Below are 14,791 nucleotides of genomic sequence, written 5' to 3' on the forward strand. Positions count from 1 at the left end.
TTTAGACAACATGGAGCACTGGTGGTACATAGTACATATTTATAGCAGCAGATAATATGTAATAGTGATGAAGTCTATGGTCCCTAACTCATTAGCAAAGCATCTTCCCTACAATGCAGCCCTCCCATTTGAGTAAAAAGCCTTTTTGAATAGTTCAGTTCTGCATCGTTTACAAAAAGCCAGGAGAGTGGCGGCTCTTCTGACTTCCTCAGGCAGGTCATTCCACAGGGTAGGGGCCACCACAGAGAAAGCCCCTGTACGGACTGCTGCTGACTTCACCTGTGTGCTGCCTGGCACCTGCAGGAGACCCTGTTCAGATGAGCGAAGCTGCCGTGGAGGAACATAGGGAGGGTGGTGGTTCCATAGGTATGCCGAACCAAAGCCATGAAGAACTTTGTATGTAATAACTAGTACCTTGAACTCAGCACGGTTATTGATGGGTAGCCAGTGGAGCGACTGTAGGATGGGAGTGAGCTGCAGTCGAGCTGCAGCATTTTGCACTAATTGGAGCCTCCGAGTTAACTTAGATGGGAGACCTATGTATAAAGCATTACAATAGTCAAGCCTTGATGTTACCATAGCGTAGATCCAGGTGGCCCGGTCGGCCGTGTCAAGACAAGAAGCCGTCTTCCAGGCTAGAGTGAGGTTGTAGAAAGCATTTTTTGCCGCTGTCTTAACTTGTTTTTCTAGTAATAACGCTGGATCCCGTATAACCCCTGGGTTCTTAACTGAGTCTGCAAGGGTCAGATGAACTCCATCGAAAGTGGGGAGTACAATGTCCTTCAAGATCTCTGCCTTCCCAACATGCATCACCTCCGTCTTCATCCTCACTTTCTACTCCTCTCCCCTGTAGCCGGTTAGGCGGCATGAGGGCTAGTCTGTCCTCCCAGGCCTGAGTTCCTGGCCTTTATGAGGGGTACTTCCTGGAGTAAGCCTGCCCCTTCCTGCCACCCCCGGATTGCCCCACCCTCCTGAGTTGATTGGCAGGAGCCATTGCCAATTGAGTGAGGCTGGGCCTTTTATCTCCTTTAGATGGCTGCCCTGCCAACCCCCAGCCAACCGATGTTGGTACTTTTTAAGATTTAGGGCTGTCCCACACGGTGCTTGCCCTGGTCGGCCAGTCGGGGCATGTCAGACCCGGCTTTAACGGGCATACTACTTGGAGGGTATGCTGCTCTGCTTTGTTGACTGGCAGGGGCAGGGCTGCATGCTGTTATATGCCATCTGCTGCTCCAGCTGACCCTCTCCTCTTTATCTCTGGTAAGTATGGGGGTGCCAGGAGTACCCCCCAAGAGTTTTGTTCAGCATTCTGTTTCTAGCTTTTATTATCCCACCTCCCTGTTTGTGTGTTTTTGTCTTTATATTTTGCATGTGTTTATTAAAATGTTTGATTTAATATTTTATACGTACTTGTAATTCAAATGCTCTTTAGCATCTGGAATGTTTTCATGTTCTGTTTTTAATATTTGCTGCCTTGGGGACCCTGAATTGGCTGGAAAGGCAAGCATAATAAATAAAATAAATTAATTCTGTACATTGGGCAACGTTTCTGGTTCATTGGAGCAATGGATGTACCTGGGACATTTTGCAAGGTAGCCTTTTGTGCATGCGTACTTCACTTTAGAATGAGGCTTTGACAGACATCCACTGCTTCCCAATTAATGTTATCTAACAACTTTTTAACAAACACCCTTGGTTTCACTTGAAGCAGCAAGCTCGATCGCTCTCTCAACAATGGATGAGCTGTTTTGAACTGACATAATATTTCCTTCCTCCCTTTAGCTCCACGAGTTCTTCAATGTTGGCAAGGGAATTTTTGATGACATTGCACGAAGGTTTCCAGTGTACGCTCTGGACTTCACCGACGGTAGGTAGGCCATTGTTTACGGAAGCGCCGGCCCAATTGGAGCACAATCCAGAGTTCTACATCCTGTTTACCGAGTGCTTTGCCGAAATGTCTGCAGTGGCCCTTTTGTTTAAAGGAAGCCCAAGATTCTTGGGTGTTCGTGTGTCTTGCTGTGAAAATAAACAGGGGTCTATTAGGTTTTAATCTATCATTTGTTGTAGCCTGCAACCCAACGTCATCAGATACACGTGAAGTGGTCAGTGGATTTTCAGTATAAGGTGGTGTTTACACATCCATTGCATAGTTGGTACAGATGTCCCAGTTGTGTGCACTAATCCTTGCCCAATTTGCAGGTGAGGTGAACATGGTTGGAAGTCCTGCCGTGTGCCTCTGACAAAAGGGCGTCTGTCTAATGAAAGCTTGCGCTCGAGCGATAGCTTGTTAAGTCTTCAAGATGCCCCTGGTTTCCTGTTTGTTCATGCTTTTCCAAACTACCATGTATGTTCCTCTGGAACTGATCTTGTCCATTTATCCCTGTTGACCTCACCCATGGCTCTCAGCTTCAGCTACCAGCCCTGATCAGCAAGAGCAATCAACATGGTAAACCGATTTCTTGCACGTGCAGATTTTTGTGCACAGGAAAATCCGACCATAATATTGTGGCACAGAAACAACTTTTTGATACCCTCAGCGGGCCCGAGATGTCCAAGAGAGCAGGCCGAGTCCCTTTTCAGCAAGTGGCTAGAGAGCCCCCCTTGCTACCTGCCCTCTCTGCCAAGGGGACACCCTTCCTGCCTGCTCAGTAAGTGGTCCCAAGGAGCACTTCGGCCTTGATAGGTAGTAATTCCCTTCCTGTCCCCTTTGGCCTTGCCTAATTAAAGTGGGAGGCAGAACGCTCAGCTTCAAAGCAAACTTCCCCTGCTGGGCGGCTCTAATCTGCAGCAAGTGATACCAGGCCAAAGCCTCCCCCAAGGCCGAAAGGAATATTCAGTTCTGGAAAACAGCCTTTTTCCATGTGTGTCTGTGTGAGAAATGGCTTCTCGTCAGTCTGACCCAGATGCTTTTGCCTTGAGCTCAGCATGTGGGTTGGTGTCGCGTAGTACTTCAGAGTGTCAAGATCTGGGGGACCCAGGTTCGAATCCCCACTCTGCCATGTAACTGTCTATCACCTTAGAGGAAGGGGTAAGGCCAGAATGTGTTAGAGCATTTACCGTCTGCTCAGCAAAACTGCCATCCATGAGGAACCAGCATAGAGGAGCTAGAAAATGTTTTAACATCAGTGGTTTCTTTTATGAGGGGCCTGCGTAGCTGATGGCTTTGTTCTTTCCATGTTTACCCCTAAAATATTCTTCCCCCGTCCTCCTCAGTGAATGTTCTAAACTGGAATGTCTGCTGTCTCAGTAGCAACAAATAACAACAACAACTCTTCATTTAAATACTGCCCTTCTGGACAGATGAGTGCCCCACTCAGAGCAGTGAACAAAGCCAGTGTTATTACTATCCCCACAATACAGCTGGGGAGCTGGTGCTGGGAAGACTGGCTTCCCCAAGGCCTCTTGCAGAGCTCATGGCAGGAATGGGAGTCAAACTAGCAGAGTGCTGATTTGCAGCCCACCCACTTCACCACTATGCTACAGCAGCTCAAAACTGGTACTCAGTGGCTTCCCCAAGGCCACCTGCTGAACTCCTGGCAGTAGTGGGATTTTTTCGAACTAGCAGAGTGCTGATTTGCAACCCAATCACATAACCACTATGCTACAGCAGCTCCTATAATAATAACTGGGCTTATATAGAATCATAGATTTGAAAGAAGCCTTACATACTGCTCTTGTAGACAGATTAGTGCCCCACTCAGAGCAGTGAATAAATCCAGTGTTATCATCTGCACAATACAGCTGGGGAGCTGGGCTGCGAGGAGTGGCTTACCCAAGGCCACCTGCAGAGTTAATGGCAGTAGCAGGATTCGAACCAGCGCAGCTCAGTTACTTAACCACTACACAGCACCAGTAACACCTGCATCTCTATACACACATAATTTTGATGGGTCTGGCGTGGAATTGAGGCTTGGAAAGATGTTCCTGTAAGGGGACAGTCTAAGACCTGCCCCAAAGCTTGGTCTTCTCAAGGGAATCTTGAGGGGAGAAACTGTCTAAGGGGGCTACAAGAATTCTGCAGTGGAGCCCAGAAGAGGGATTTGCGTTTGGCGCGTGCCGGAGCCTCGGGTAAAGGGGGTGGTCAGAACAGCCCTCAGGCAAGCGCAGTGTTTCAGGAGCCCCCACCGTACTTACACGTTGGGCCCCAATCAGCATAAAACTGTACCTAGAAAGCCGTTGTGTGCCTGGCGTGTTCTGGGGCACAGCCTCTGTATCTCCGTGCAGCCTGAACTGTGATGTGACGGTATTCAAATCCCAAGTGGTGCTGTTCAGCTGTGAGAGGCAGGAGATGGGAGCCAGAAAGTGCCGTGAGCTGCCGCTTGCCCACCAGGCTGTGCGCTCAAATGCCCATCCCGGTGTCATTCCAGAAGGTCCTCTTTCCCCACCCCTCCCTGTACTTCCCCTGTGTGAGAGCTGATCCACTGAGAGTCCTCCACCCTGCTGGCACCAGGATCACCATGGAGGAAACCGCAGTTGGGGGCTTCTGGTTTGGGACCCAAGGGTTAGAGGGGTCTTTTTTCCACCACCCTTCTTCTTGGGTTTTTAAATCACAAGATCTTTGCACAGTGGCTGGCGTGCAGTATTGCCGCTTCCTTGCTTTTAAGTGCAAGAAATGTTAGGGATAATTAAATGCCTGCCCTGTTACGATCGATCGTTTTGTCTGCTGTTAGATGTTTAGCCCAATAAAGAGTCTGTTTCATTATTTTCCAGGACATACTCAGCTGCCTTTCTTTCTTTCTTTCTTTCTTTCTTTCTTTCTTTCTTTCTTTCTTTCTTTCTTTCTTTCTTTCTTTCTTTCTTTCTTTCTTTCTTTCTTTCTTTCTTTCTTTCTTTCTTTCTTTCTTTCTTTCTTTCTTTCTTTCTTTCTTTCTTTCTCTTCCTTCCTTCCTTCCTTCCTTCCTTCCTTCCTGTCTCACACAGTGGCCCGCCAGTTACCCTGAAGGGACAACAGGGCGTAGAGCCTGAGGCCTACCCAAAATGTTGCCTCCATCACTAGCATTCTGAGGTTTGCTTCTGATGTACAGGTTCCCTTTAGTATAGCTAGTAGACCTATCCTCCCTGAATCTCCTTTTAAAGCTGTCCATGCCTGTGGCCCTCATAACATCCTTTGGCAGTGAATTCTCCCTTTTAGTCACTCTGTAATTAAAGCAGCGTTTCCTTTCCTCCATCCTGAATCCACTGCCCACCAACTTCATTGGACGTCCTCGAGTTCCAGTATTTTGGGAGAGGGAGGAATGGTCCTCTCTGTCTACTCTCTCTGCCCTTTGTATAATTTTATAAACCTCTATCGTGTCCCCGGTTGCCTTAGAGCCAAAACACACGTTAAGAAATACCTAGGTTCAGCACGTGTTCTCTTACCTCAAGGTTTGCCGGGATCTGTAGGCGTCCTGGAAGCTTAAAGTGGGCGTCCTGGAAGCTTAAAGATCTGTAGGCGTCCTGGAAGCTTAAAGTCCTGGAAGCTTAAAGGATCTGTAGGCGTCCTGGAAGCTTAAAGGCGTCCTGGAAGCTTAAAGCTTAAAATACAGGCGCCTGTATTTCCCTTCCCCTTTTTGCTGCTCTGTAAATGCTAAACTTTAAGCTTCCAGGACGCCTACAGATCCCGGCAAACCTTGAGGTAAGAGAACACGTGCTGAACCTAGGTATTTCTTAACGTGTGTTTTGGCTCTTATTCTCTTCTTTTCCCAGCTCTGCAGTGTCCTGTTTGACCAGGACTTTGCTTAGTAGAAAAGAGCAAGAGTCCAGTAGCACCTATAAGCAGGGCTTTTTTTCTGGGAAAAGAGGTGGTGGAACTCAGTGGTGGAACTCAAGACCGCACAAGGACGTCACTTTGGGTCAGCTGGAACAAAGGGGGAGTTTTTTAAAGTTTAAATTGCCCTCGGCGAAAATGGTCACATGGCCAGTGCCGCCCCCCCCCCCCCCGATCTCCAGACAGAGGGAGTTTAGATTACCCTCCGCGTTGCTCAACGACACAAAGGGCAATCTAAACTCACCTCTGTCTGGAGATCAGGGGGCGGGGCCACTGGACATGTGACCATTTTTAAGAGGTGCCGGAACTCCGTTCCACCGCATTCCCGCTGAAAAAAAGCCCTGCCTTTAATCCAGAGGAGTTAGCCGTGTTAGTCTGTAGTAGCAAAATCAAAAAGAGTCCAGTAGCACCTTTAAGACTAACCAACTTTATTGTAGCATAAGCTTTTGAGAATCACAGTTCTCTTCGTCAGATGCAGGACGCATCTGCCTTTAAGACTCACACTTGTGCCTCTGTGGTAGGATATGAGCTTTTGTAGAATGTGAGCACACAGTGGAGTGATTGCAAAAGCCGAATGATAATAGCCAGTGAATGACAATGGCAGGCGTGATTGGACAGGGTGGGGTATGCAGAGGGGTGGTGGCTGTGGAGAAATCAGCATTGGTAATGAGACAGGAAGCCTAGGTCTCGATTCAGTCCAGGTGGATGCATTGTCTTGAGCTTCGTTATCAGTTGCAATTCAGAACTCTGCCCCGTTCTATTATTCTGCAATGCTGAGCTTTGCACAGTATTCCAAATGAGGCCACACCGTAGATCAGTGCAGAGGCTGTTTTATTTTCAGTCCCTTTCTAATAATCCCGAGCACAGAGCTCGCTCTCTTCACGGTTGTAGCATGCCGTGTTGATACTTTCATTAAGCTCTCCACTGTGACCCCGAGGTCTCTTTCCCTCTAATTCTCAGCGAGTCCAGACCTCGTTAGCAAGTACTTGAAGCTGGGATTTTTTGTTCCAGTATGAATCGCTTTACGCTTACCTACACTGAACTTCATTTGCTATTCCCAGCCCACTCACCCAATTTGTGGAGATCCTTCTGGAGCTCTTCACAGTCGGCTTTGATTTTCACCATGCTCTCGTTAAACTTGTCCACTACATGCTCACCCTTAGTTCCACATCACTTTGCCTCCCGAGGTGTAAGTTGCAGCGAACGCTTGTCCATACTGCATTCCCCATTGCATCATTTTATTTTAATAAGAATCTTGCTGTTAAATTGAATTGTTTTATATAAAGGATAAATGTTACCTATATCGATTGTTACATGGTCTTCAATGGGTGTTTTTTTGTTTGTTTGCTTGTCTTGTTTTTCCAATTCTGCAATCCCAGCCCTACTGCATTATTTTGTTTTAAGAATCTTTGCTGTCAGACAGAATTATTTTGATCGTATTTTGTACTCCGTTTGCTGATTAACTGAATTAGTCTTTCTCATACCTGTAATTTGCTCTGCCCCGTTCTGTTATTCCGCTTTACCAGTAATCTTTGCTGTTAGATTCATATATTTTTTATCACACTTCATAATTTGTTCGCTGATTGAGTGAATATTTCTTAGCATATTTGCAATCTGTTGTGAGTTCCAGGGAGAAAGGCAGACTATAAATGAAGTGAATAATAATTGCAGACATCAGGACAGCTACAAATGATGTATAGGGAAGAAGCTGTAGTCAGTATCTTGAAAATTCCCGTGTCCTGCAATAGAGCCACGGTCTTCTGCTTCTGATTCCCTGGTGTGTACATGGAGTGTTCAGATTTGACATAGAGAGATAGGGATAATCCATGCATGCTTACTGCTGTTCCACCACTCAAATCGGTTTCCACGGTTTAGTCTGAAGATACATGGTACAGCACCTTTGTGGACCTACGCAGTTTTGGGGCTCGTCAAGACGCAAGTAGGGAGACCTTTTGGCAACCCTATGTACACTGGAAGGAAAGATGGAAGGGGCTAAACTCTGCCCCTTCTCCTTGCTTAATAATAATAATAATAATAATAATAATAATAATAATAATAATAATAATAAATAACTGTGTTTATATACTCATCTAGACAGATGAGTGCCTGACCCAGAGCAGTGAACAAGTTAGTGTTATTATTATAATAACAAAGTCCATGTTGTTATTACCCCCAGAATGCGGCTGGAGAGCTGGGGCTGAGAGGAGTGGCTTACCCAAGGCTACCTACTGAACTCCTGGTAGTAGTAGGAGTCGAACCAGCAGAGTGCTGATTTGCAACCCTACCACTTAACCACTGTGCTACAGCAACACACATATACTTTCACTGAGTGCTGTTTCACAACCCATCCTCCACTATGCTAAAGCAGCTCCTATAATAAGAGCTGCACTTATATACCGCTCTTCTGGACAGATCAATGCCCCACTCAGAGCAGTGAACAAAATCAGCGCTATTATTACCCCCACAATATTGCTGGGGAGCTAGGCTGAGAGGAGTGGCTCACTCAAGGCCACCTACTGAGCTCATGGCACTCGTGGGATTGAACCAGCAGAGCGCTGATTCGCAACCCACCCACTTCACCACTATGCTACAGCAGCTCTAAACTGGTACTGAGTGGCTTCCCCAAGGCCACCTGCTTAACTCCTGGCAGTAGTGGGATTTTTTCGAACCAGCAAAGTGCTGATTTGCAGCCCAACCACATAACCAATATGCTGTAGCAACTCCTATAATAATAACTGGGCTTATATAGAATCACAGAATTGGAAGAGGCCTTACATACTGCTCTTGTAGACAGATTAGTCTACGATGGTTGGTGTGGGTTTTCCGGGCTGTATTGCCGTGGTCTTGGCATTGTAGTTCCTGACGTTTTGCCAGCAGCTGTGGCTGGCATCTTCAGAGGTGTAGCACCAAAAGACAGAGATCTCTCAGTGTCACAGTGTGGAAAAGATGTAGGTCATTTGTATCTACTCAGGAGGGGTGGGGTTGAGCTGAGTCATCCTGTTAGAGTTTCCCAGGGTGTGGAATGCTAATGGCGGGAGGCTTCACTGTATCCTGAGGAGGTTCTTTTGCATATGGATTGGTACTTGATGTGCTAATCTTCTCTGCAGGGCTATTGTCAAGGATAGAATGTTTTGTTAGCCTGGTGTTTTTCAGAACTGGCAACCATGCTCTGTTCATTCTTAAGGTTTCTTCTTTCCTGTTGAAGTTTTGCTTGTGCTTGTGAATTTCAATGGCTTCCCTGTGCAGTCTGACAAAGTAGTTGGAAGTGTTGTCCACTATTTTGGTGTCCTGGAATAAGATACTGTGCCCTGTTTGAGTAGGCTATGTTCAGCCACTGCTGATTTTTCAGGCTGTCCAAGTCTGCAGTGTCTTTCATGTTCTTTTATTCTTGTCTGGATGCTACGCTTTGTGGTCCCGATGTAAACTTGTCCACAGCTGCAGGGTATACGGTATACTCCTGCAGAGGTGAGGGGGTCTCTGCTGTCTTTTGCTGATCGTAGCATCTGTTGTATTTTTCGGGTGGGTCTGAATACTGCTTGAAGGTTATGCTTTTTCATAAGCTTTCCCATCTGATCAGTAATTCCTTTGATATATGGCAAAAACACTTTTCCTGTGGGAGACTGTTTTTCTTTGGTTGTTTGCTTCATCCTGGGTTTGATTGCTCTTCGGATTTCATTTCTGGAGTAGCCATTTGCCTGAAGTGCGTGGTTTAGATGATTAATTTCCTCATTGAGAAAGTGCGGCTCACATATCCGTCTTGCACGACAACCATCGTTCTCCGGCCGTGAAAGCCTTCGACAATACTTAGATTAGTCTACACTTAACCACTGTGCTACAGCAGCTCTCACAATGCTATATTACACTGAACATCCTCCCAAACAACTCTGCTAATCGCATATGATCTAGGCTGGAGTGGAGCAAGATAAGGAAGCGGAAGATTTAGGTCCCTTCACTCATTCCCTCCATTTACCATTTTGCTTTTTGATACACACACTCCAGCTATTGTAATGGGTGGACCTGGAAATAAATACACACAAGTCCGTCATCCACCGCACATGCTGCTAGTTTGGGCCCAAAACGGTTCTTTTCCTGCGTCCAGCACCTAGGACTCAGCACCACAGAGTAGCAGCATCCTCCTTCTTTGCACTGAATAAGATGGAGGACTATAGGAAGTGACCATAGGAAGATGGGACTCCACCCTTTGGGATGCATACTCCTCTTGCCATGTTGTCTCTGTTGTGCATCGGATATTGTGCGCCATCTGTAGAGGCTGCATACGTGGATCAGGCTGTGAGCTCTAGGCTGGAGACTTTACCTTGTGCAAACAGCAGTTTATGGGGGCAGAACATGTCTAGGTCACAGGGCCGTGTCATTCTGCACGGTTCGACTTTCTCCCTTTTACGCTGGCGTCAGGCACACCATTATTGTGGCAGTCGTTCTGTCGAAAATACGGCTTTGCATTTTAATTATGTGTGTGTGTCTTTCTTCCATGGGTCGATGAAGTCTGCGAAAATAAACGCTTGAGCGTCGAAGCTCAGGAGTGCAACAACAGTCCAAATGTAATGTTCCTCCCCTCCCAAATTTTGGAATACTTATTGTTGGGTTTTGAGTTCTAGGAATAACGAGAACTTTTCGTCTTCCTATTCCTGGCTCTTTGCGGCTTTGTTACTCTTCCAAACGGTTTCCTGTGTTTAAAGCTAGACATGGCGAACACAAGCGAGAGAGGAAGGATCCTTTGGGCCGAAACCTGAGCTTTTCTTGCAGGCACACATTTAAGCGTTCATTTTATAAGAGTGAGTGTACGCTCCCTCTTTGTGGCTGTTTTTGTATTTGTTTATGTGTGTCTCAGCTGTTTCAGTTCTCAGTTCTCAGCTGTTTAGTATCCGCCTTTGAACTGGTTATGTAATTTGTGCCATGTGTCATTTATATATATGTTATGATGGATCCAACTGTCCTTCATATTGTCTTCCTCTGACCTAAGGAGACTTAGTTCTATTTAAGTGGCTTTCCGTGCAACGGAAGATCCAGTTAAGTTGGAGGAAAGCTCCTTAGATTGGAGGAAGGCTTCAAAGTTGAGCGATAGGGAAGATTTAAATATTTTTAATAACTTTGCAGAGTGGAGTGGCAGGATAGGAGTAAGTTCCACCCCAGTGTATGTAAAATCTACAATGCTGATTTACGGATGCACGGAAAATGTGGCAATCATGCATGCAATTTACAGGGAAAGCACTAGTGAGAACAAACAGAAAACGGTACAAAAATAATCTCATGTCTAGTTTGCACAAGGGAGTCGCAGATTCAAAACGAAGCCACCTTGTCCCAAGTCCGAGCACCAGTCCTTTTATCCCCGTAGAGTCTGATCTGAGGAGCAGCGACTCTCGGGCAAGAAAAGGCCTTTCCTACGTCAGGTCCTTGAACGGAGAAGCAGTCAAATAAACTTGCTTAGCTGAGGTCATATACCTTGTATACTTAACGAAGCTGCTTCATAACAAGTTTTGCCGTCGGTCCGCTGGCGTCTGCTGCACAGTTCTCCGGGGTGTTCCCTGAGATGTTGGCAACAGGATCCCAGAGGCCATTTTCTGCCACAGAGCATCAGACTCAGTAGATCTTAAGTTTGCCACATAGTACGTGCTAAAGGAAAACACCAAACACCCATTGCCACTAGGCATACAAACACGCAAAGCTGCCTTAGAGAAAATCAGTTCTTAAGGGTCTCGGGCAAAAGAAAGTGTTCTTCCTGTAGCTGCTAAACTGAGGGTACCCTGAATTGATTTTCTTTATTATTATTGGAAAAGGGGAAAATATATTATTAGATAGAAATTACCCTTAACATAGGATAATATCTCCAAATACGTCTGTCCATTTCTCAAATCCAGTCCCATATAGCTTTCCTCACCAGGTCCAGCGGCGAGGTCAGGCTCCAAAATGCAACAACGCCACCCACATAAGTTCTGTGCTTGCGTTTTCTTGAGTGGCTCTTCTTTTAACACAGAAATTTTGTTCATGATCATTGCAAACTTGGCACCAACGTCTGCAGCCAAGGATTGGAACTGGGGTTTTCTGTATGTGAAGTGGGTGGTCCTAGGGGTGTCAGACCCCCGGTGGGGGCGGGGGATCCCCCGACCTCGCCCCCCACACCCCGCCCCCACTTACCTGGCCAACGGGGGGCGCACCCTCCGCACGTGCTCCCCTGCGGAGCAGCGCACTCCCGCGGATCGGGCCCGTTTTGAGGCGCTGCAGTGCGCAGGAGCGTTCCTGTGCTCCACAGCAGCCCCCAACATGAGCCCCTGCGGAGTGTGAGTGCGCTGGGGGGGGCATGCGCAGCGTGATGACATCACTTCCTAGAAGTGACGTCATTGCGCTTTGTGGGAGCATGTATGCGCACGTCCCCCAGCAGGGCAGAGGTAGGTGCCAGGCCCCAGGCCCCCGCTGGAAGCTTGAGGGGGCCTGGCAACCCTAGGTGGTCCGCCCCTGGGCTCTGGATCTTCCCTTAGTTGGTGCTGTTTAGTGCATGCTTTTTCTGGAAGGGTTAATTATTGCTTTTCCAAGTGACTCTTGTATTGTTTGTGCAGCTCTTGGAGTTTGTGTGTTTGTGTGTGAGAGAGAGATCTCTTTTCATGCACTTTAGGTGTAGCACATGTATGCACTCTCTGTTTTTTAAAAAAAGAAGATAGAAAAGAAATAAGGCAGGATGGGCGTGTTATATACCTACCTCCCCTTCACTGGGATAGAATAAGACACTACTGGCCTGGATAGTTCTGGCAGCACTGAAAGTGAAAGCAGGATTTTACCTTGCCTGAAACCCTGTTTCTGTCCAGATGGCTCTTTCGGCCACTTAATGTTCTCATGTCTGGATGATGCGTGGAGTCCCTTGACCTAAGGGGGACTCTGCTTGACTTTGTTCGGTGATTCCCCCATCTAGCACAATCTCCGTTTGCTTGGATGGCAGGAGTTGTCTGCTGGCATAGCACTTCTAAAGTGTGTGTGCGCGCGCGCGTGTGTGTTTTTTTAACGGGGTGGAATGAGGACACATTTCTCCATCACTTGGGAATTGCTTAAATTTACATCATTCGCTTGGGGGCTCGAGTTTCAGAGCAGAGCGATTACATTCAAAGCGCAGAGAGGCAAATTGTTTTCCCGTGTGACCAAATCGTGTTGTCGTAAAGACATGTGTCGCCTGCAGTTACATCACCAGGGGCTGGAGGTGGGGAGATGTTCCAGGGGCAGTGCTCCAGTCCCTACCCCGTTTCAGACTGGAGCAGCGGCCTTGAATTTGTCACTTCCCATCTGTCTTCTGTGTAATGCTGTTGTGTCCCCTACTCTTGATCCATTTTGCAGAGCAGCCGGCCAGCACCTGCCCAGGGCCCTCCACTTTCCATCAAGCTAAGTATACCTGCCACCCTGACCTGGATAGCCCAGGTGAGCCTGATCTCATCAAATCTCAGAAGCTAAGCAGGGTCGGCCGCAATACGTAATTGGATGGGAGACCTCCAGCGAAGACCCGGGTTGCAGAGGCAGGCAATGGCAAGCCACCTCTGTTAGTCTTTTGCCATGAAAACGCTGCTAGACGTTGCCATAAGTCAACTATGACATGAGGTCACTCTCCACCTCTAAAGATACCCGCCATGTGCAAAAGGCCCTGTGGGTGTCCAGGGCAGGGCCTGAACTGGGAGATGCAAACACCCCCCAGATGTGACCACTGGCATCAGGGACCTTTCTTGGTTAGGGAGTGGAGTTAGGATCAGAACATAAGAAGAGCCCCGCTGCATCAGAGTTGTGATCCATCTGCTCCATTCTGTCTCACATGGTGGCCAGACAGTTGCCCTGGAGGGCCAAAAAGGTCATAAAGGCGGAAGCTTTATGGTGATGCTTCCTGGCATCATTCACGGGGGGGGGTGGGGGTGAGATTTAAGGCAAGAGACATTCAGAAATGGTTTGCCATTGCCTGCCTCTGCAACCCTGGTCTTCCTTGGAGGACTCCCATCCGATTACTAATCAAGGCTGACCCTGCTTAGTATCTGAAATCTGATGAGATCAGACTCACCTGAGTTATTCAGGTCAAGGTATTTAGAAGTTTACTACACCTGAATGTGGAGGCTCCCTTTACAGGGCACAGGAAGCCCCAAGTTCCATTCTTCTCGCCTTCTGCTGATGATCGTGGAAAGGTGTCAAAGACCCTGGAGTGTCTGCATAGACAGTTTCAGGCAGGTAGCTGTGTTGGCTTGCTGTAGAAAGCAAGATTTGAGACCAGTGGCACCTTAGAGACTGATAAGGTTTTTAGGGTTTTAAGATTTTCAGATGAATCAGCTACACAGATCGTCAGTTTGACTTAATTAGGCCATGCTCGGAACTGGTCCCACCTTTGTGCTGAAGGAAGTGATGGCGACATAGCCGACGGGTTGCCAGCCTCCAGGTGGTGGCTGGAGATCTCCCGGAAGTACAACTGATCTCCAGGCCATAGAGATCAGTTTCCCTGGAGAAAATGGCTGCTTTGGAGGGTGGAATCTATGGCTTTATACCCTGCTGAGGTGCCTCCTCTCCCCAAACCCCACCCTGTTCAGGCTCCACCTCTAAAATCTCCAGGAATTTCCCAACCTGCACCTGACAACCCTACGCTCACCTGGGAGATGGACGCCACTGAGGAGCCCAGATCTTTCCGTCAAGGTGCATTTTGTGTCTCCTGGACACTGCAAGGTGCTAGAAGACAATCTTGGCTCTCTGTCTCTTTGGCCACAGGTTTTCTTGCCCATCCCCTGTTGTGCCTGCTAGGGAAAGGTCCAAAGTCTGCTTTTAGGATGTCTGAAATGGGGAGGGGCTGCGTCTCAGTGGCAGGAGCACATACTTTAGACGCCGAAGACTCCAGGGGAAAAAAATCTCAGGACCTGCTATCCTGGAGTGCCACTTAGGGCAGATATAGTGGAGCTAGATGGACTAACACTATGGCTCTGCCTTGGGATTCTTAATACATTCAGATTATGGGGTGCAGGGGGGGCACACAGCTAAGAAGTAGAGGAGATGCTTTCCATGCAGTAGCAGTCCAGTCCA

At 47.5% G+C, this 14,791-nt stretch overlaps 1 protein-coding gene across 1 annotated transcript in view; it reads left to right on the plus strand.

Moving 5' to 3' along the window:
• SLC4A11 (solute carrier family 4 member 11) overlaps nt 1-14,791 on the plus strand; it is a 193,345-nt gene that overhangs the window by 135,862 nt on the left and 42,692 nt on the right. The window contains exon 8 of the mRNA XM_054990374.1: nt 1,783-1,867. Coding sequence (XP_054846349.1) covers nt 1,783-1,867 — 85 coding nt within the window. The remainder of the gene's footprint in view (nt 1-1,782; nt 1,868-14,791) is intronic.

This window comes from Eublepharis macularius, chromosome 10 (assembly GCF_028583425.1).
Source record: "Eublepharis macularius isolate TG4126 chromosome 10, MPM_Emac_v1.0, whole genome shotgun sequence".
NCBI lineage: Eukaryota > Metazoa > Chordata > Lepidosauria > Squamata > Eublepharidae > Eublepharis > Eublepharis macularius.